This window comes from Polypterus senegalus, chromosome 10 (genome assembly GCF_016835505.1).
Source record: "Polypterus senegalus isolate Bchr_013 chromosome 10, ASM1683550v1, whole genome shotgun sequence".
Classification (NCBI taxonomy): domain Eukaryota; kingdom Metazoa; phylum Chordata; class Cladistia; order Polypteriformes; family Polypteridae; genus Polypterus; species Polypterus senegalus.
In genome coordinates this window covers 115,210,657-115,233,560 of record NC_053163.1, presented here as the reverse complement: position 1 = coordinate 115,233,560, position 22,904 = coordinate 115,210,657, and the positions used below count along the sequence as shown (strand labels likewise).

At 43.9% G+C, this 22,904-nt stretch overlaps 1 protein-coding gene across 1 annotated transcript in view; it reads left to right on the top strand.

Annotated features, from left to right (window-relative positions):
• The window catches only part of efnb1 (ephrin-B1), a 56,959-nt gene extending 42,287 nt beyond the window's left edge, over positions 1-14,672 (top strand). Inside the window, exons 3-5 of the mRNA XM_039766366.1 lie at positions 7,064-7,156; positions 8,180-8,317; positions 10,154-14,672. Coding sequence (XP_039622300.1) covers positions 7,064-7,156; positions 8,180-8,317; positions 10,154-10,542 — 620 coding nt within the window. The 3' untranslated portion in view covers positions 10,543-14,672. The remainder of the gene's footprint in view (positions 1-7,063; positions 7,157-8,179; positions 8,318-10,153) is intronic.
• Positions 14,673-22,904: the final 8,232 nt, after the last annotated feature.

Below are 22,904 nucleotides of genomic sequence, written 5' to 3'. Positions count from 1 at the left end.
TAGACAATCACAGGTCACTTTGCTGTCATGTGTGAAGATTTAATAAACTTTGATGTCTGATGAGCAATAAATGCAATACTTGCATGTCATCCCATTATGGTGTTCTCCGCCACGTCCAAACCTCTGCGATTTGCTTCAAAGTCAGCAGATGCTGCTGGTGTTTTCTTTCTTGCCGCTATGCTGTTTGCTGTTCACTTTGGCCTAATGACCCCACAAGATCAGGTCAGTTTCGGAGGCTGCTGCCAATTCAGAATTTTGCCAATTCCTTAATTTGGTAATAAGTTTTAGATAAAGACCAAGATCAAGGTTCTAGCACCAGTACTTCACCATTAATCACATGACAGACAGGCAGACACACCTTACCATTTATATATATATATATATATATATATATATATATATATATATATATATATATATATATATATATATATATATATATATATATATATATATATATATATATATATATATATATATATATATATATATATATATGAGAGAGAGAGAGAAGGCATTCTATTTGGTGACTGTAATAAGTATTTAATGTGTGGCAATGTGTAATAGCGTTTGTCCTTACAGGCTGTTGTAATAAGCCTTTCATACTCCTCATCCCTTTTCTGTCATGGTTGTTTTATGCAGTGATTTAATTTGTGTAATTGTCATTAAGATTTAGTTCATTAATATGTATACAAAAGCCCGTTTTGTAGTGCTGTAATAAATATTTGACAATTTTTCTATTACACCATTCAGGCAACTGTAATACTTATACATATTTAAATATGGTGTAGATATATACAGTACATTTATATGTACATCCTCATATCCACTTAATCCAGTTCAGGATTGTGCCCCAGAGGCTGGACACAAACCTGGATGTAAAACACAGAGGATTCAGCATGTAATAAGGATGGAGAAATGATCACATTGATTACTCAGTATGACGGCTTTAGTGGGTCAGTTGGTGGTGGGTGTCTGTCCTCCCCTTTATGACTGCATGAGCACAGTAAAACTTGCAGTCTCGCCATTGAGGCTTCTAGATTAGAGCCGAGTACACACATTGCTCCCCATATTGAATGTAATAAAGGACGTTTTAGTTTGTTATCAGTGCCTACCTTGCTAATGTTTATTAGAGCTGGCGTCCTTTTTCAGGGTGCTGTAATAAACTTAGTAAACGTAGTAAAGAAAGTTCCCCTTTCATGTCACTGTAATAAGCATGTAGTAAAGGTCACTTTGACTATATTAGAAGTTCTTGTTGAAGTGACATGTAATAAATTCTGCATGTTTAACACATACCAGTCCACATTCCAGGCAGCTGGCATCTCAAATGAGACATTTAGTGACATATAGCGCTGGAGCCTCATCAGGGTGTTCTAACAAATATTCCAATGTTTTTCTATTATACATGATTAGTACACATGGAGTAGAGAGTAATATGCCTTTCAGGCTACTGTAATGCAGTAAACATTTTATTACATTTATTAACTCCCGCAAATATATCACATGCCAAATACCAAGGCTTCCGTTTGTTAGAGCACAATGGTTGTATTGGGTGTAAAGGTAGTGACATTTTTGTTCCTCTTTTAGGTTCCTTTAGGGATTTAAATCTAAAAAATACCCACTGAGTCATCTTCCATCCATCCATCCATTATCCAACCTGCTATATCCTAACTACAGGGTCACGGGGGGTCTGCCGGAGCCAATCCCAGCCAACACAGGGAGCAAGGCAGGAAACAAACCCCGGGCAGGGCGCACACACACACACACACACACCAAGCACACACTAAGGCCAATTTAGAATCGCCAATGCACCTAACCTGCATGTCTTTGGACTGTGGGAGGAAACCAGAGCACCCGGAGGAAACCACACAGACACGGGGAGAACATGCAAACCCCTAACTGCAAGGCAGCAGTGCTACCCACTGCGCCACCGTTGTGCCACTGAGTCATCTTAAAACAATCAAAAAATTGTGACAAGATGGGGCAATGGGGACCAGCTGAGGAGCAATGATAGGAAGTTGCTTTCCATCAGTGGCCTAATTTGGACTCGGTCTTTTTAATGGATGATGGATTGAGTCAAGATGTCATCCTGTTGTCTTTAAGACCTCAACAGTGAAAAGCTATGGCCAGGTGATGGATTGATTGATTGATTATTAGAAGGGTAGAATGGTGTCACTTTCTAATTAAATCAGTGGAGTCAGCCACTCCCGAACTGATCAGCAAATGGACGATTGGTGGGCCGGCTGCTTGTCTGAAGTCATGAACTGGTGTGACTTATGCATGTCCCGTATGTCATCGTCTTTCTTTTTTTTGCTTCCTTTCTGCTATGTGGACATCATTCTAAATCAGTCTGGTTTTAGCTTTAGGATCTAATAAGAAGACAAGCGATGGTTACCTTTGTATGCATTTTACATTTTCAGTACCTCGATCTAAAGGAGCTCTTCAGGGTCACCTCGATCCGCTTATCCGGCTCCACTTGAGGTTTATTTCTCATCTCTCCTGCTTTCATTTCTTTCTGCTGAGCCCTTGTGGTGGAGGAGCCTGGTACCAGCTGTACAGAGGGATGAAACTGGACTTTAATGTGACCTCCCGCAGCTCCCAGGGTGCAGCTGGCTTGCAGGATTTAAAGGTCGGCCTTAATATCATTGTTAGAAGTGAAGTCGGCTCTAATCCCTCAGCAGCCCTGAAATCCTTCGCTAACCCTGCAGCTTAATTTGGCAGCAGACTGGGCAACTGTTTCTGATCTAATGGGGCACATGAAAGTAGTAGGCCCAGAAGCCCTGTCAACTGCAGCTTGGCAGCCATAGGGAGTGAATCGTGAGGTGACCCTTGGGGACAAAGCACTGTGTGCTGTGGCTTTGACTTGCTTGTTTGTGTTGTGCCACCATTATCAGGAAGAAACTCCTCTCCGAACCAGAAGGTTTAGAAGTACTGGCAAAGCTTTGTGTTGCTGTGTGTTGAGGAAGGTGTGTGCGTGTGTGAGTGGCATCATTTGGTGGTTTGTACTGGAGGAGGACGAGGGTTTGTAAGGATCAGTGTTTGCTTGTTTCCACCTCTTGTTGTTTGATGCCCCCTTGACTGTTGTGCCCCCCTCAGCATCCATTTCTCTGCACCCCCCCCCCCCTCACCCAACCATCTTGAAAGCAAAAGGCACCCCCACATCTTTTTTCTCATTTTTTTAAGGTAGCATCTGCACCCAAATACCTCTGTGGAGCTTCAAAGGAGGTGTTACCTGAGGCTGTGCTTCGGGCAAGGGTGGGGTGTTGTTTGAAGTCCAACATCCGTTGAGTTCATGTGTCAAGGTCTTCGTCAGAAGCCTGCTTTTGTTAGCTTCTAATTTAAGGAAGAAACGAAATGTTAATAAAACCAAAGCATTTTCATTTTAATCAAAGGAATTCCAACCCTCCCATCCCCATGCACGGGACAGTGGAATCTGTGTCTGCAAGGATTTGAAGCACAAAATGGAGTCTGGTAGCTAGCCAGTCTAATGTGGGGATGTGCTGTCTCCTGGAGTCATTTGAGATAGTGACAAGCAGATGGTGGTCAAGAATACAATGGCATTTGATGGACAGGATGGTAACTGGGTGCTCAAGTAGGCTGTGTATACTCCAGGTGATGCGGTATGAGGACCAATGTCTAAAGTGACTCAGTCATAATGTAGATGGAGTTGGGTTCACCTTGGCTTAGATTAGATGACCGCTCTTGTAGACACTAGTGAGTGTGAGTTTAGTGGATCGGGGGGAACATTAGGGGTCGGTATCGGAATTAGTGGGTGTGGCCACTCTGTTAGGACGTACAGTACGTTGGGGACGGCTAGATGGAGAGGTGACTTATCTCAAGGGCATGGTGGTTGTGTAACATGTTAGGAGTCAGCATCTGAGTTGGTATTTGTGGTGACCTGCCTTGGGAGCCTCACAATCAGTGACAGAAATGTCAGATAACTTAACTGAAGGACGTACTAGGTGTGAGGTTATGGTTAAGGGAAAAATTATATGTCAAAATCTCAATACGTTAGAATGGGCTTGACTGGTTGTGGGGCTTGGCGAATACACTTCCAGATGAGGGAATCTGGTCAGAGATGCACTGGCAAGGCTGGCAGTTGCATTCTTGTGTGTTCCCTCATGTAACAGTGGGTATAGACATGTGCTGGGTACCTATCAGAGTCAGCAGGTGGTGGGGGGTTGAGGGGACTACAAGCAAATCATGTCCAATCCATTATATGGAAATACCAGGTGTTCAGGGTGTGGCTTTAAATCGGGTGCACGTCAGATTCTCTCCTATTGAATGTTTTAGGGCTGGCAGTGAAGCCATTTTGTTTATTGATCGCATCTCCAATAACTCTTTTGTGTGTGCCACTGTTTTGACTACAGTTGGGTATTTTCTGAACGGAAGCTTGCTGCGTGTTTTTAAGTATTTATTTTTACAGTAGCTGCAGACCTTTTTAGTTGATGTGTTCAAAGAGCTCCTGCACAAACTGCACATTGCATGTTCAATCTTCCTGATGCTCTCGGCTCTGGCAGCCTTCCCAGATGTGTCTTAACAACAGTGACATCATGCGGGTGCTGCACCCACTCGGCACCCTCCTGCCTGCTAACAGATCTGCTCCCTGGGCTAAAACCTCATTAGTGCTGGGCCTACTGGCTGTTTCCTATTGACTTTTACTTTCTTCTGCCATACGGGTCACTGTTATGTGATTTTTCTTTTTTGTTTTTGATTTAGTGAGGACATCTTAGGAAATACTTACCGTCATTCCTTAAGAACAGTGGGAAATGCTTTAGGGCTCTGGGATAAAATGTTGACTTCTTTTCTTTTTCACAGAATTTCTCTCTTAATCCTGAGAGAGAGCGAGACAACGTTATGGAGTCTGACATTGCCCCTGCTGGGCAGCGGGCACCACTAGAATCTTTTGGTTGAATGATTTGCTGTGTGTCGCGGTATCAATTACTGGTTTCAGCAGTCTGTTCTGACATGTGGGATTTCCTAAGTTTCGGCTGTTTAGCACGCTTAGATTTCATGCTTTTGAAAGTCAATTTGTAACAGCGCGGTAATGAAAATCCCTATAGCCGACTTGGGCTCCTCATGGTGACCGTCTGGACAGTGGACTTGATTGTATTGATATGGCTGCCTGTGCTTTGTAATGAAGCGGCTGCCTATGCTCATATTTTGTGAGAATGGGAAACAAGATTCCTTTCAAACACCAGTTCATCTCCATAAGCATGCTTATTGACCTGTGAGATCTCTGAGGGGACATCTACGCTACTGTCACTCTACTTCTGCTCGTGGACCTCTTGGTGCGACCACACCAGGCTGCTGTTTTACTGCCTTGTTATCACATTGTCTGTTTCATTAGTGGGTCCACATGAACCCAATTGAGGTTTTTAGGCATACACAGGTAATATTTTCTCAGACGAACTTGTTGCTGCTATTTAGGTGGTAAGCTTCACATACTACACTTGCTGGGAAATTCCACATTAGTCATAAAAGGAAACCGACCCTCAACTGAGCCTTCTTATTGTTCTGTGCATCCACCTTCTCAATGGGTTCAATTGAAGGGCTGAGGAGCATACTACCCATAATTCTTTGCAACTCACACTTTTCAAATGGGAATCACCGCTGGGCTCAGGAGTCTTATTATCCATAATGCCTGGCAACTCCTGTGGCTCAGTGGGAGTCTCGTCAGGGGTCAGGGACTATTTTACCAATATGGTTGTGTGCCTTTTGCTTCTAAGTGACTCTCACTTACTTGTTTAGGGACATCACCACCAACAATTCTTCATCTGTTTCTGCAAGAAGTTGGTCCAGAGCCCAGAGAGATGGTGCATGATCTTTAATGGGTGTTAAGTGACATGTTATCTGCCTGGGTGTACCTTTTGGGCTCACTGCTGTCATGATCTCTTGTGGCCCAGTTGGTAGTTGGGCATCAGTGGTCATTTTTAGCGTATATTCATTCTTGTGCCTCAGTATCTAAAGGTTAGTTTACAGATCATCTATGTATTTTAGAAATGGACAGGTGACTTGCACCTGTAGAGGAGCAAATCTGTCCACATTGTACAGTATCAACCTGCCTAGCTTTAGTTAATAAAACACCTGTGACATGAACCTCTTTATATTAGAATCATCTCCTGGAGTGGGAGGCGGTGAGGTGTGGGTCTTTTTATCTTGTCTACATTGTTTTAGGATGTTGGACTGGGGAGAGTTTGACTTTGTGAGAGGGCCATTAAATGGTTAGGATGCTTAATGAACAGTACATGGAGGGCAGCCTGAAGGATGAAGAGGTCCATCAGGCTTGTATCTTGTTGGAGTAAGACTTGCATCATTCTGGGTTGACCAATCCTGACCTGATTTAGAATTTCCAATATTTTCCCAGTTTCAAAACACTCCCTACTGGGAAGAACGCAGTGATCATTCATCCCATCTGCTTTTGTCTTTATCTAGAAAAACGTCAGACTGGTGAGCAGTTAGAGGCAAGCATTGACGGAGACCTGAAAAAAGATTCCACTACACTCCTGTGCATGAATGTGTCATTCAGTGGTGATTCCAATGCATGAATGCTGTTCTGTCAGTTTATTACCGCTTTATTGCCACTGGAGAGCCCCACACCATTCTGTGGTGGAAAAGGCCCCTGGTTTACGTGAAGAGAGGAGTGAAGTTTAGGATTCATGGCCATGTCTGGTAGTCAGTAGGCTGTCTAGCTTCCTCCTTAGGACTGATTGTGTATTTCCGAGTCTGTCTAACGTCCAGGTACACTTCAAAACAAACAAACATCCATGGTTTTTGAAAAGGTCATCAATCTTGTGACTGCTCAACTTGTGTTACATGTGGCCTTTAGTTGTTTTGTGTGCCTAACCTAGGTGTTTTACGGTTTCTTTGAAATTACATCCATCTAGGGAAGGTTCAAGTTTTAAGGATTCTCCAGTCCGGCTTTGTTCACATTTGCCTTCACCATGGATGGGTAGCCTGCATGTGGTAACCAGACCGTGGAAACGCTGTGTTGTGAATGTTCAGTGTGCCATCCAATGTGATGACCATGGTTCACTGATCCTCCTCTCTTGTTTTGTTGCAGCCACATCCAATGGGACCGCCGAAGGACTGGAGAACAGAGAAGGGGGTGTCTGCAGCACAAGATCCATGAAGATCATCTTGAAAGTTGGGCAAGGTCGGTGACACTTTTTTGTAGCTAACAAGTTTGCCTCTCTGTGCCTGTCTGCCATATTTGTACTTCCACTGTTAAACGTTTTTCCATTTGGGAGAGCAAGTGAGGAAGTGGCATCTTGCAATACCCATAGAATACATTATTTGATTTATATACATGTACATAATGCACAATGTATTTATACATAGATACACTGATTTGATTGGTATAGCTCCTTACATCATGATTACCATTACCTTTAAGGTATATATGTATTCAGCTCAAATGGTTCATTGTCTCACCTCTCAGTGCCTGAAGGAAAGCCACTAGCTTCTGCTTTCCTGGGACATTCTGCATCCTGCAGGGGGCACACAGTTTGTGCCAGTGTGGTCATCAGACTCTGCCCCAATGCCCCTTGAAAAACATCACTTTGAGTGGGACCCCTGCTGGTATGTGGTTAACCCTCGGTGTTGCATTCTGCCATCGACTTTTTATAGAAAGCGTTCCTGAAAGCCGATGGTTAATTATGCAAACGATGATTATTTGGAGGCAGACTTGGCGGCCGTCCTGTGGACTGATATGAAATACTTGGATTGGGTCCTAAAAGAGTGAATGGGGAACAAAGTGCTATCAGCTGCACGGCCCCCCAGGTTTGCCATGTCTCAGTGCTGGGACTTAAGAAGCCTCTCAGTTTATAATTAAAATGCATCTCTTTAGATTTGTGGAATTTCAGCACCAATTCCGCACATTCTTCCTGAGATTTGCTTTATCCTTTTAAAACCTAAAATTGTTTATTAACAATGTGTGTTGAGCGAGAATTTCAGTTTGAAGTGCAGGTAGGTTGGGTGGGTGGGCGTTGTGGGCAGACGAGACTTTGCCTGAGAGACTTGGCTCCAATGAAGCGAATAAATAGACCCCAGCCTGCTGAGAGGAAATAAGTAATCACTGGTTTAGGATGGGGGGGAGTTAATGCAGGGTTGGTGGGTAAAGAGAACGTTTACTGAAATACAGATCCATTTTTTAATGCTCATGTTTTGTTCCCTTCAGACCCCAACGTCGTGCTGCCCGAGTCATCAAGCACAACGAAGAGTAAAATTGAAGCAGACAACACACTGAAAGACACAACCACTAGTCCGGCGAAAAATGTTTTGCCGGATGGATCAGGGAGGCATCCCATCAAGACAGGTGAGTGGTCTGACGGGGGATGAGGTGACCTATTGATTTATTTACTTATTTGACTGATGTCTTTATCAAAGGCGACTTACAACATTTATGATACCATTGGTTACATTTCTTTTGGCTTTATAATTGGAGCACAGGCTGGTCAGATGACTTGCTCATGGTCACACAGTATCAGTAGCAGGATTTAAACCCACAACCTCAGGGTCTGAAGTCCACAGCCTTAACCATTACACCACACTGTCTGCCCAGTCTAGTCACGTCTTGTGGCGTGGGGTCTGCAGGTTAGTACTAGGGTCCTCAGCTGCTCCCCCTGCAGCTTTGTGGCCCAGTGTATCATTGCTCAAGTTCACAGTCTTGATGGGTGATAAGAAGACCAGGTGCCAGTGCAGTGTGATGCGAACCTGCAGAGCTCGAGATGACAAGGGAATTTCTGGCATATTCATCTCCATTTTCTTGGCTGGATTTTTCTTTCAGGATAAGCACAAAAATAAAGCTCAGGAAAGCCAGTTCCTGCTGAGACCCAAAATCAAATCAGATGTGGGGGCCGTATCTTCTTGTGTGGAGCAGCCAAGATTCTCACACTGCCTTTTGAATGTGTGCTTGTTGGCCGGATTCCCTTTTTGGGGGGGGGGTAACGGCCACCGTGTGTCTCCTGTGCTGTCACACAGACTCGGCTCGTCCAGTGATTCACATGTAGTCAAATTAGCAAGAATACCAAGTGCTGTTTGACATGGTCAGCGACAGAGTAATGGAATATGAGTAATGGATATAAGTAGAGTATCAAGATGTAGTAGACTAATGAGTAAAACCACACGTAGACAGGCATGCGGTGTGGCTGCCTGTGGTGACAAAGAGCTGAAGGTGGAACAATAGTGCAGGACAGACAGACCTCAAGTTTTCTTTTGAAAATGGAGAATATTTCTGAAAAGGCTGATTAGCATTTCCTTTGTGGTAGCTGCTATGGCGTCTGTTTCTTAAAGTGCTTCTCCAAACAAGGCTGACTTTGCAAGATCTCGCTCATGACTTATACAGGGTAAGACCTGCAGACTGATGGAGGGAGCTGACATGGAGGTCCGATGCACATTTTATGAACACAAAGCCAGAGGGCAGTGGTGAGTTAGTAGACACATAACAAGACCTCCTTGTCTAGAGGGTAGTTTGCCTTCTGAGCATTGATTCTTGCCTTTGGTGGCAGCAATGGGATGGACACCAACCCAAACAGGACACAGGCAAAATTTTCCGTTTTTCGAGAATCACCCCCCCAGGCATCCTGTTAGGTTTTCCATCCAGATTGTGACCCGGAGCTTGTCTCACCCATCTGACCAGCTTTGTTCTTTCTGTCCCAGCTCATAAAGCAGATTGTTTGCAGATTGCTTGTAACCTTCAAAGCGTTCAGTAAAAATTCCATCTCCTTATTTGAGTTGTTGCCCCCCCACCACTCCCCAGACCCCCCCATTACAAAACTCCTTTTTTAATTTCCCTGTCTCAGTCTTGGCATGTATGCCATCCCTTTGGCCAACCCCGGAACCACTGAATAGGGTGGGACGCCAGGCCATTGTGTCCATAATACTGGGAGCAGTGGACCACACAGGAACTTGGGCCTATTGGCCTAATTAGAACCAGTCTCCATATTTAATAAGCGACTCTCTGCTCTGGGTTTGTGTGCATGTTTTTTATTCCCGCCGAGCAGATTGAAATGTAATTATATTTTACACAGAGGGAAGATTCTGCACCAGTACAATTTGATGAAACTTTACGATGTTTTCTTGGCTTTAACCACTGTGTTTTTTTTTTTTTTTTCCTTTTCTCAATTTATCCTGCTGCCTCCTTCCCATGCAGGGACAGTTGACCAGCGTGCAGAAGACAAGTCAACTCCCGGGGAGGGCATCTTTGGCTCCAAAGCCGCTCTCTTTGCAGCAATCGGGGCTGGCTGTGTCATCTTCATCCTCATCATCATCTTTCTCATCGTCTTCTTGATAAAGATGCGGAAACGGCACCGAAAGCACACTCAGCAGCGGGCAGCGGCCCTCTCCCTTAGCACACTGGCCAGTCCCAAGTGTGCCGGAAACGCCGGCTCCGAGCCCAGTGACATTATCATCCCTTTACGGACTACAGAGAACAACTACTGCCCTCACTATGAGAAGGTGAGCGGGGATTACGGCCACCCTGTCTATATAGTCCAAGAGATGCCACCACAGAGCCCGGCAAATATCTACTACAAGGTGTGAGGAGGGGAGAAGTGCGGCAGATGAGGCTTTAGAACAACTCTTAGAACAACAAATGGAGGCCTACCTTTTACTACCTAGACCTTCTGATGCTGGTAGACATCCCCTCCTGCACCGCTCTCGTGGCCAGGGAGAAACCACCTGAGATGACAAAGGAGGTCTGTGTGGAGCCGGCAGACAAAAGCAATTTCCCAAGGCCCTTGGCAATTTTCCTCTTCCTCCTAACTCTGTCTCCTCGGCTCACTGGCCCACAGTGCTTTCTCGCCCTCTTTTCCTCCTCCTCATGCACTTTTGAGCCCTTTAGAAGAAAGGCCGGACACGTTTGCAACCCTCCCCAGACTGTTTCTGAAGAGACCTGAGGGTTAGGGGTGGGTTGCTGAGGGAGGACTTTGGGCGGTCTGTGGCCCTTGTAGATCAGATCGCTCAGGGATGGATGCCTTCACAAAGACCTGCAGCAAGATGCTCTCCTTTAATGATATATATGTTTACCTTTTTTTATCGGAGTTTATGGTTTCCCCGTCCACCATGGACCTTCATTTGGAAAATCATTTTTCATTTGCTTTGATTTTCATAATTAGCTAAAAGGCAAAACCTCAGGCTGAAGGGTTTCTGGCAATCGGTGGCCTGTGGAGCAAGCTTCTTGTGAATTTCTCTTAGCCGTTTGAAAAAGAGAAACATCAAAGGATGGAGTGGCTGGTAGGCGACGGGCAGCATGGCTCACGAAGGGCAAAGCCTTTGTGATATTTTCAGAAGGCATAGACTCAGATTGGCTCAGCCAGCCCTTTTCGTGGCCAGATGAACCAGCGACTTTGGAATTTGAGGGGTTTTTTGGTATTTTATTTTTTTACCGAAGGATCAGCGTCGGGTTTGATTATTGTAGATGGCTACCCGGTGCCCAACTCTCACCACCGCAACCCCCCTCTCAGTAAGATGATAGTGGGGAGTGCTGCTGCTTTTAGGGCTGTAGTGGCCAAACCCTTTATGTGCCCTTAAAGGGGTCCCAAGGGCCACGGGGTACACGTGAGGACCCCAAGGCTGAGCGCAGTGGCACAATGGCTGTGTGAGGCCTGAGAAATGGAGAACATGTGTTGAGCTCCTCACAATGAGCAAAGTTCTAATGTGCAGGGCTTGGCAGGGGCTGCTGCCGCCTATTGAAGTGCAGAGTAGCTCTGCCAGTCCGAGAGAAGCAGCTTTTATGAGGAACATTTTAAAAAATAATTAAAACGTCGGCTCCTTTTACTTTGCGATTTATAGGTTTAATTGTCCCATTTTGGGGTCAGGATTTCTTTTTTTTTTTTTTCACAACTAAATCTATAAACTAGAATATCCTGCTTTGGATCTGGGGTATAATGCGATTCAGCTGACGTATTGAAGGGCACAGTGCGCCAGCGTAGCGGCCCGTCTCTCAGGTAATCGCCCTCATTTCTGCTGGGTCTGTGCCATCTGTTAACTCTGTGTGCTACTTTCCTTTTTTTAATAGCTATCCCAAGTTTTGTTAGATGTTTACCCATAAAGTGAGTTTTTATTACGTCTTAAACAGAATTACGTACAATTTGATTTCCGTGACCGAGGCTGCTGTGTAACGTGCTGGGACTCTCGGAGGTCCTGTGTGCAGTTCCCTTGAGCCTAGAGCCTCACCTCGGTCAGCCTGCCACGTCAGTCCACAGTTACTCAGCACCATTGTTGTGGGCTCTCGCATTGCTTTATTTTCTCTCTCGTAACAGCCTGTTAAGTGGTTCCTTTGGTGTGGTCTCCAGATTGGACGTCATTTTTTGCAGGCTGTCACGTTGGTCCGCTACTCCATTTCTTCTCCACAGGCCTCGTAAGTTGGGTTCGTTTGATTGATTACAGTCCATTTTGAGCCCCTTTTCGCCCGATCCTCACAATCCATTCTTGTACCTGTTTGCTGCTGACTTCCACAGGGCTTCACCTGGTCGTCATGTTCCTGCTGCTTTGGCCTCTGTTACGGGCCGCTTCTCTCCCTGTACACCCTGCCATGAAAGCCAACGGATCGCGAGCCCGAGACGCGGCCACACCGTGCTGCTGGACCTCTGCGTGGTCCCGTGGTGCCAAATGTGCTCCTTCAGCGTGACAGCGTTTTGTTTACAGGCTGAGCGGTCGCTCAAGAATGTGTGCCAGAGGCCTCCTGGGGCCAGGTGGGATTAGGGGTGGGTTTCCTCTGTATGTACGCTTTATACAAAATAGGAGAACTTTCTGCTTTATCATTTATCAGCATTTTATTGTTCAATTAAATTTTCTGATAACCATTTCCATTTTTTTTTAACTGTTTTATTTTGTAAATCTTGGGATTTGCACACTGGCTATGAAACCTCAGCGGCAGTGTACATATGTGGAAAACGTTCAATAGCAGCCCATTTACAGAGATATTAAATTAGCTGTTTCTTTTTTTTTCCTCTTTATTGCAAAGTTTTTGTAAATAGTGGTCTTCTTTTTGAGCAAAAAGACATTTTGTATAAACAATTGAATAATTTTTCTTGTTTGCTTTTGTTAGAAAATAAATAATTAAAGAAATTAAAAAAAACAAACAAATTAATTACCCAACATGCTATTTCTGAGTGGTGCGCCGGTGACTGGAAAGCGGCTCCACCACCGGGCACTGCCTGCCTACCTGCCTGCCCAGCTCCACTGACTGCAGGCAGGAGACGGGTATTGGCATCACTTGCATCCAACCCCAGTACTGTAATGATTTGCTTGTGTTCTCTCAATGCTGTATGTGACCCCAAACGCAACTGACCAGTGCAGACTGTGCACGGACCTCACATAAACCAAACTTGCACCCGAGATAGAAAGAGCAGGGCACAGGAAACCCAGGAATTGAGTTCCTCCAAAAACGGGTGACCTGAACTGTAATCCCAGATTGGCTTGATTGTTTTAAAAGTAGTAATGTGGCATATTTGGGAGGGGGTTGAGGGTGTGGGGGGGTCAGGCAGTGTGATAGAAATCTACAGCCGAAAAATGGCTGCAGTGTGGGAATGGGATCCTTCATGGAGAGAGAGAAAGAGGGAGGGAGGGAGGCCTGACTGAGAAATTCAGTTTAGCTCACGTTTTATATAGTGCCCTCCACTGAGCTCAACATCACAGAGGTGGTGCAGTAAAGTCATAGAAACATTTACACCCTAGCAGGCCGCGTGGACTTGGCAACTCCGAGCAAATCACTTACCCTGTTAGTCAGCAGCAGGTGTGTATCCTAATGTGATGGAAATTTAAATTATTATTATTAATAAATGGTCATCGCAAACGCTGGCTCAACTGTTCCCAGAGGATGTCGTGTAACCAGCCTCCATCGGACCACTGGACTGGACGTAACTGCTTTCTAATCTTACTGCTGGACTGGTGGGTTTGAGTAAGCTGGCTGTCCCACCTTTAAATTACTGACCCTACTCAACAAGACTTACTGGCCTGCGTGACTGACTACTGGGCTTGGCTTTATTGCAATCCCAGGCCACCCCATGTGAGTCTGAATTCGATTGGATGGCTTTGACAATATTGGGGTCTTTTGAGAGTGGGTCCAGCCATAGAAATATTGATTGCAATTTAATTGTTAATTTCATTTGATGCGACTCAAACCACCGTCTCCTCTATCAGACATTTTGTATCTGCTGCCCTGTAAATGGTGCCCCTCACTCAGCTGCCATCATAATGGGCAGTGTTTATAAGCCAGTAAAGTCCAACATTAGTCAGCAAATGGCTGTGGGAAAACCGTACCTTGGCACATGCTGATCCAGGAGATGCCTTTTTGTAATAACACTAAAGAGGGGGGGGATGCCAGACTGCCCCCTTTGTGTATTTTCCTGGCAGGTTTAATCCTCGACTTACTGACTCCACACGATGCGCTGCTCTCCGAGTTCCCTGCCTGGCGTGGACGGGCGCAGCTCTGTGCTGGTCACTTGCTCCCTCACAGCCCCCCAGCTCACACAGTATTACATGCTCAGCCCCCGGTGCATTTGTGTTCTTGGTATTTGCTCCTTGATTTCTTTCTTTATTTTCTCCCCCCTCACAATGCAGCTTTTTTATTCAGTACATCATAACCAGTCTGCAATGGAATTGATGTTCCATGAGCCAAGTTAAAAATCTGATATTGCATATTGATAAATAAATTTTTCCTATGGAAATGTGTGCTTCCTGAGTGTCTTTGTGTGCCCTGTGGGTAGCGTATGGGAAGGTGGGGTGGCACAGGTGGAGGTGGCTCAAGGCGCTTTATTCTTGGGGTGCGTACTGAGGGGTTCTACACTTAGGGCGGCTCTGCTTGCTTTGTGGGTCAGCTTGAGGTCTCCTTCAGGGCTTTGTAGCTTTAACGCTCGGGCATGAAGCTGAAATTGTTGAAATATGGGAGCCAGTGATTCAGTGCCATCATCATCAAGGTCCGAGATGTTTGAACACTTTGATGTGTGGGGATGACCTTCATGCTGCACAGACCGCATAGTCACTTTTGCCTACCGAGGGGGCATGGGGTGTTCAGCCTCCTGAAATGCTCCTCCTCACTGTGGCCATAGTAGTGTAGCATACTAGCTAAGCGACTGGACTGTCCAGTCACGACCGTGCTGGTCCTGTGACCCTGAGCTCCACTTGTAAGACTCACTTCATCTATGATGCTATAGAAAGGCACAATATGAAATGAAGGCAGTTTGTCTGAGATCCTGATGGCAGAGTGGTTGGCACTCTGGACTGTCCTCTCCAGAAGGCTGCGGTTAATTTCTGGCCAAGTGGAGGAATTTACACGTTCAGGTGTTCTGGTTTTCCTTCCAAATCCCAAAGTCTGTTTACATGAGGTAAGTTGGCGACTCTGAATTGCCCGTGTCTGAGAGCGTGGGAGTGTGTGGGAGTCTGTGCCCAGTGCTTCGCTTTCCTATGATCCTGAATAGGGTGAGAACGTGGACATTTGTGATAGACTGGAGTTTCCTTCTCGAAGCCCATGGGCAGCACTTTAGGGATTACTATTCATTTTTAACCTTAGGATTGAAGGTAGGGTTAGGATGTCTATTTTAAAATTATAGCCCAAAATCAAAGATTAACATAAGGGCCCCTTTTAGTAATTTTACGTTTAGTGTTAGGGCAAGGCCAACATGTGCTTAATACAACATTATTGCTGTCTTTGTCATTTGACCAGCCAGATACATGAAGTGTAGCACAGGGTTATTATAGTTAACGAAAACTAAAATCAAAACTGAAACTATTTTTAAAAAAACATTTTCGTAAACTGAAATAAAATAATTAACAAAACTGAAATGAAAAACTAAAACCAAACGAAACTATTAAAGTAGCTGGAAAGACTAACTGAAATAAAATAATTTACTAAAATATTTTTAGTTTTCGTTTTTGAATGAATATTCTTACCGTTTGTCTTTAAACCTTGTAAGTTTTAACTCTAAAACTGAGTATTCCACCACGAGCAGCCTGCACATATTCATCCAGTGAATGACGGCTGTTCACACAGCATTTGCGGTGACAGAGCGAGCTGAGTGCGGGTGCGTAATGCGTGAGAAATAGAAAGCGATTTGTGTGCCGCCTTTCTTTGTGCTTGTTGTATATCAAGATGTAATTCAAATGGCTGAAATCAGAATGTGCTGGTCAACAAAATGTTTACCATTTGGATAGAAAAATCACGAGTGAGTAACGTTTCAGTTTATTTCTCAGGTATCTGGTTTTTGTTGACAGAAATTCACCTGCCGCTTCGCACAGGAGAAATTGTTTTTACTTTCTCATATACGAAGTATAGAGAAGGTATAGTAATCATGAAAAAATTCGACCTCGATATTTTGATGAATCTTAACGTTATAGACTAACCAGTGTCCAACAGTACCGTTTCTTGAAATTGTGTGTGCGTATGTCTGTGTGTATACACGATAACTCAAAAACGCAACTAGATAGATGGATGAAGTTCGGCATGTGGTTGTTACACCATAATTGCAGATCTGTATTAACTTTTGGGCCAAATCCATCACCCGGAAGTGGTACTTTACCTGGACACATACTCAATGTTTTTTATTTTTTTATTTATGCTGCAGAGTCCGATTTATTCAACTTTACTTTTATAATAATTGTTCAATATATTATTAATTTGATTTGTTGTTGATGGTTCCTTAATGTACATAATATAAAAATATAATCATTGTCTTGCGGTTTACTCTTCAAATATCCATCCCCATATCTGAGTATACAAGAAAGTTGAGGGGAGTCCACTCCCGGTTTTTTGTAAAATAAAATGTCACTAATCGAGATACTGACTAGGTCATCATACAAGATCAGCATATTGTTACTGACTAATCACTTTTGCTTTAAAAACATCGTTTAACAATGAAGCGATGCAAACAAAGGTAGAGCCTGACAAGTGATGAAAAACTACTAATGGGTTTTTGTATTTATTCTATATTAATTTATCATTTTTAGTTCATATTCACAACTCAAAATCCTCATATTGTGAAAGTAATTCATTAGCAAAATTATATTTTAAAATATTTGTCTCCCTTTTCTCAATGTTTTTCTCTCTCTCTCAAAATAGATAGTTGAAATATCATATTCTTTTTGTTTTTAACATCAGCCATATCATACATATTGCATACCAGGGATTTTTCCTGCCTTGCATCCAAACCTGCTGCGGTAGGCTCCAGGTTTCCTGCAATCCTAGTCTGGATAAACAGGTTTAGATAATGTATATGTTGTTCTTAATCTCAGACGCTGTCTCTGTTGTTTTGTGCCGGTCCATACTCTTATTACCTTCTGTTGCCCTGCTCATTATGGGTTTACTATTCTTCTGGTGGGCTATTCAAGACTCGCCACCCCTAACCTTGACCATGCATGCTTGTTGTTCTTTGTTTCCCTCAATACAGCTAAGTGGGGTCTGCACACTGATTCAAGCCTAACAGCCCTGTTCTTCCTAAGCTCCTGTGATTTTCAAGAAAAAATATTTAAAAAATTATAAAATTGTGTAAAATCGTTCATATTCAGTGTCTAGTTTATGATTATGCTTGTTTTTATCAGACAAAAACAAAACCAGATACTAAACCAGGCAGTATAGTAAGCTTCCATTAACATTAAACTCATATCCAAATCTGTTAAGTGTACAGTTCTGTCCATGCCATAATTACTAAAACTGAAACTAATATATATATAAAAATAAAATAGAAATGTCTTTGTGAAATAAAAACTAAACTAAAACTAAAAATACATGATGAAGGAAAACTAAAACTAAACTGAATTTCCAAGTAAGGTCAGAAAAAATATAGAAATAAAAACTAATATAAAAAGGCAAAACTATAATAACCTTGGTGTAGCACTCACTGATGGGCCTTCCCAAAGCTCTGACGGGTGTCCCTTCGGCCAGGATTTGTGTAATAAGTAGGGTGGCACAGAAGATGGTGGCACTTCTTCACAACTACAGAGTCCAGAGGTTTCAGTGTAATGCCTGGTTGTTGTCTATGTCACGATTACACGCTCTCTTCATATCTGCATGGCCCTTCCTCTGGCTGCTCATCCTATGGACACAAGTGTGTCAGTTTAAGTGGCCTGGTGGGAGCGAGTGTGCCCTATTAATGTGCCCTGGGTGGTTTATTTTTAACCTCATACTCAATGTGTGATCCTTAATCAGAATGAGGTGGATGGATGGATAGACGGATAGGTGAACAAACAAATAAAGGGCACTGGTGGTGCTCGGTGGGACAGCCCGTAAAGACTGAATGAGTTGGCTCATCTTTTCACATAGGCTGGTGTAATTTTTGGATTTGGGCACTATGGCATGTTGCTGAAACTGACATATTGACCATCTTCAAGAATTTTGAGTGCTATTGAAGCAGTTTTGTTTTTCAATCTTTTTAAAAAAGTCCAAATATAACAGACCAAGGGAATGATGCTAAAGAAAAAAAATGTAAAAAAAAGACTGATCATTACAAAGACTGAGCACGGCTTTCTTCACCATCAGGAGTCGCACCGTGTTCTGGCAAGGCAAAGACGATTCTACTTGAAGCTTGGATTATGGACCGTTTTTAAGCAAAATTATATTTTATTACTTTATACTTCTTTATTGGCCATCCCTATTTTTCTAATTAAGCTGCAATTATTATATTGATATTTCTTTCATTAATTATATGCACTTTTGGGCTACTCATGGCTACATCTTGGCGAACTGGTTACTAAAAAGTAAACTGTTCTTGTTTCAGCTTCAGTTATTATAGTGGAATTTCTATTACTCATTAATTATATGCACACTTTGACTACCACAAAGTAACAAGCTTTTGTCTTTTTGTTAAACCTCATTTATGTTTTTCTATGTTGGGGTGTGAACCGCTGCTGCAGTTTTCTTATCGATCTCTCAGTTGCAAACCGGTGGCATTGACTCGTCTGGAGCTGAGCTGAGCTGCTGGAAGAGCTCAGAATCTCAAGAATCATCGTGACTGCTGTGAACTGCGAGGATGCCCTCCTAAACACCAGCTCAGTTAGTTTTTTTGGATTTGAGTTCTTACCCCCCAGCTCAATCCTAAACCAGCAGTGTTACCAGTCTGCTCATCTCTGGTGACTTGTGAGAAAACGGCTTCATCATTTTCACTATGAGTACTTTTCGGAATTGAAAGACAGAAGAACATGAACTTTCTTTAGCATGGCTGAGGACATGTAGCTACTTTAATCTCAACTAATCCCATGCCATGCTATCTGCAACAACCTGATGAACAGTGTGGTGATGTGGTTTAATCAGTTAATTCAATTTATAAAGTGCTTTCCCAACCTACTCAAAGTGCTCTGAGTAAGCAGTGGGCTGCCAGTTCAACCACCGCCAATGTGCAGAATCCACCTGGATGATACGCTGGCAGCCATTTTTGCTCACCACATCTTAGCTATTAGGTGGTGAAGTGATGGGAGAGATACGGTTAGCCTGCCAATTAGAGACAGCAAATGATTGAGGGTCCAAAATGACCAGGCTGAGGTGGTCAATTTAACCAGGACATCAGGACATCCTCTTTTCAAAGGATGCTCAGGGACCTTGTATGACAAGAGAGAGTCCAGATCTCGGTTTTATGTCTTTTCCAGTTTTACTGCACTGGAGGATTGGCATCCACACACAACCCACAGGGTAAGTGCCCCTCGATGACGTCACCAACCATAGGATCAGTCGGGTCACAGCGGCTTCTGGAGCCCCTCAGCATCACCCTCTTGTGGCTCAGTCCAAATGGGGCTCCTGAGAGCCCATGGGTGTCCAGCGTCTATGCCACTGGTTCTTCCATAACCTTCTGCTGGGATTCAGCGAAAGGAGTCAAGCTGCAAATGGCTGGCCTGTCTCCGAATATTTCCATCTGCTCGTCAGCAGCACTCTCTGGCGTGTCCGCTTCAGTCTCCTTCCACGCCACGTCTATGAAAGACAAGCTGTTTCTCATCAGTGAGGCTGATAGGAGCGCGTCAGTGCAAACGTGAGAAAGCCGGCTAGCTGGCGGTCGGGCCTCACTGGGTCCAGTACGTGGAAACACTGAAGCAATGCTTTTGAATTCTGGGCAGCATGGTGGGTCCCGGCATCAGGAGGGGGTGAAGCCTTATCCTCCTCAGACCAGCGAGACCGGGGTTTGGGGGGATGGATTGTAGAGAGTCGCTTAAGCTGTTGGACGTGACATCAGGCTGCAGGCCAGAAGGCTCCACCAGAACATGATTTATCAACTGCTGGAAAGTCTAATCACATCCCGATGTTCAGAAGCACCAGAAGAGCCTGTTTCAGAGGCCAAAGCCTTAACCACCACATCTCCCTGTGGAACTGTGGCTGAGCATTCTGCAGTATGTGTGTGCTGATTGTATTTTGTGGAGGGCGCTATATCCCCTGAGCAAATAAATAAATAAATAAATAAATTAAAAGTGAAAACAGATCTGGTCCAGCAAGAAGGCCAGCAGCTGAGCGATGGACAGATCTGATGCTGCCTCTGCTTGTGGCCTCTCCGTCTGTGCATCTGGCAGCCGCCCATCTTCAAGCTGTTGAAGGACGTCAAGGAGAGAGGAGCCGGGTCTGATTGGCACTCTATATATTCCTGTGGCTTGTGCCTCTAAGCCGAGCCCGGCAGTCCGATTTCATCGATAACATGCTAGAGAGGTCAGGACAGCAGTTTAGTGCTGGATCTCCGGTGCCCCCTTGGCCTCACCCCACCACCTTTTGGGCCGCATGCTTCCATTCTTTTCTGGAGGCTGCTGGTCTGCAGATGAGTTCAACTGATTTGAAAGTGTGAGCTGAGGAGATCAGATGCAGTGACAGACTCTCCCAGAAACCTCGGCAGATGGGAATGAGGTTTAAGTGTCTAGGAATTTCAAATATTACACAGCTTCAAAGTCCAGAAATGAAATGAATCACACAAACTCAAACTGTAAAAAGCAGTCAAAGTGCAAAGCGGGCCCTGTGGAGAAAAGAAAAGCCAGAGCTTTGCAGCTCCTCATATCCTGCCCAGATTGTGCAGCCTGGTGTCTGATCCTGTCAGGTCTCATTGACGTGTAGGTTCACATTGGCATCCTTCAGCTCGAACTCTCATGTCCACAGTCAAAATCTTGCGGCTTTACCTCCTCCGTATCACATTCTGATATGTCACAGTGCCCTGCATTTTTAATTCTCCAAAATCTGTTCCCGTCAGCCCTCAGTATCCCACAAATTCACCTCCTTGGAGTCCGATGTTAAGTGATCTCAGTATCTAGTCTAACTGGAGTGAAGATTTACCTTTTCAGAATCTGATCTTATGTGGTTTCTGTATCCCAGCTTTGTCTCCCATGAGTCTGACCCAATTAGATTTCATATTTACCTCTCTGGCTTGATCCTGTCAGTATCCTGCAGTTGCATTTTCTCTAACTTCTAGCTTGTCAGATTTTCATTTTACCTCCTTGGAATCTTGATCTGTTAGATCTCAGCAACCGACAGCTACATCTCCTCAGAGTGTGATCTTGTAGGGTCTCATGTTTACCTCCCTAGCCTGATTTAAGATTCAAGATTCAAGAGTATGTATTGTCATTTCATCCATATACAGTAGAACAGCATACAATGAAACTACATTGATACTATTAGATATCAGTGTTCTCTGACTTCCTCAGAGTCTGATCCTGTGTGATCTCAGGGTGGTGGAGCCGTATCTCTACAGATTCGGATCCGTTCACATTTTAGAACCCCTTGTCTTCTCAGAGACATGGCTTCACCTCCTATTCTTAGTATTTGATCAAAGTATCAACAGCCTTTCCTCCTTGAAGCCTAATCCTGTTAGATCTGTTTTACCTGCAGCATATCCTGCAGCTTTATCTTCCCAGTCTGATACCATTAGATCCCAGTATTCACTGACTGTGTGATCTCAGTGTGCTGGAGTTTCACCTCTCCTGGGGCCTCATGCATAACGCTGTGCATAGAATTCACACTATAACATGGCGTTCGGACAAAAGCGGAAATGTGCGTACGCACAAAAAAATCCAGATGCATAAATCTGTGCGAACGGCAACTTCATAAATCCCAGTCAGCGTGAAAAGTAACGCACATGCCTACTGTCACGCCCCATCTCCTCCCTGAATTACGCCTCTTTCAATATGCAAATCAATATAAATAGCCCATAAGCTCTGCGCTCTGTGAAAAGGCAATGGCAAAAGCACGAGGGGAAATAGGACAATTTCAGAGAATACCAAGTGGAGGCAAGGAAAAACATACTATTTGTTGGTTTAAACAGTGGAATAAACAACAAAAGGAAGTTGATTAAGTGACATAGAGTGTCGGAGAAACTCGAAAGCTCAAGTTCACAAAGTCGCTCAGTGCCCGAAATAATAAAAAAGTTGTCAGGTATCAAAAGGTGAGTCGTAGCCCACTGTCTGAGGGTCGTATGAAAGATTATTAAGGTACAGAGAAAAAAAAAATAGGCACACAGTGGGAAAAAAGCACGAAATGTCAACTTTAATCTTGAAGTTTCCACTTTAATCACATAGTTTATTTTGTCATTAAAGTAGAACATCATAAACTTCATTTTAAAATCATTTAATTTACTAGTTTCTCAAATCCCATCGTAACTAAAGCAGCACGTTACATGCATTGTTTTGTATTTGATCTTCAATGTGCTTTATGTGTGTGAATCACTGCGTGCTCCTTAAACCGGCTCTCTTCCTCGACAGGACACAGAATCCATTACATTTGTGATATTACAGCTCTCTGAATAATTAAAATACTGAGATTTATACATGATATCATTTTCATGATGATAGGAGTTAAAGCATGTTATTAAACATGGGAACACGGTGGCACAGTGATTGTTCCTGCCTCATGCAAGATGCTTGCTGCGCTGTGCGCGACCTTTGATGAAATAATTTATTGCAGCAGTACTGTCTCGTTGAAAGTTACTAACCTCCAATTCCTGTCCTTACTT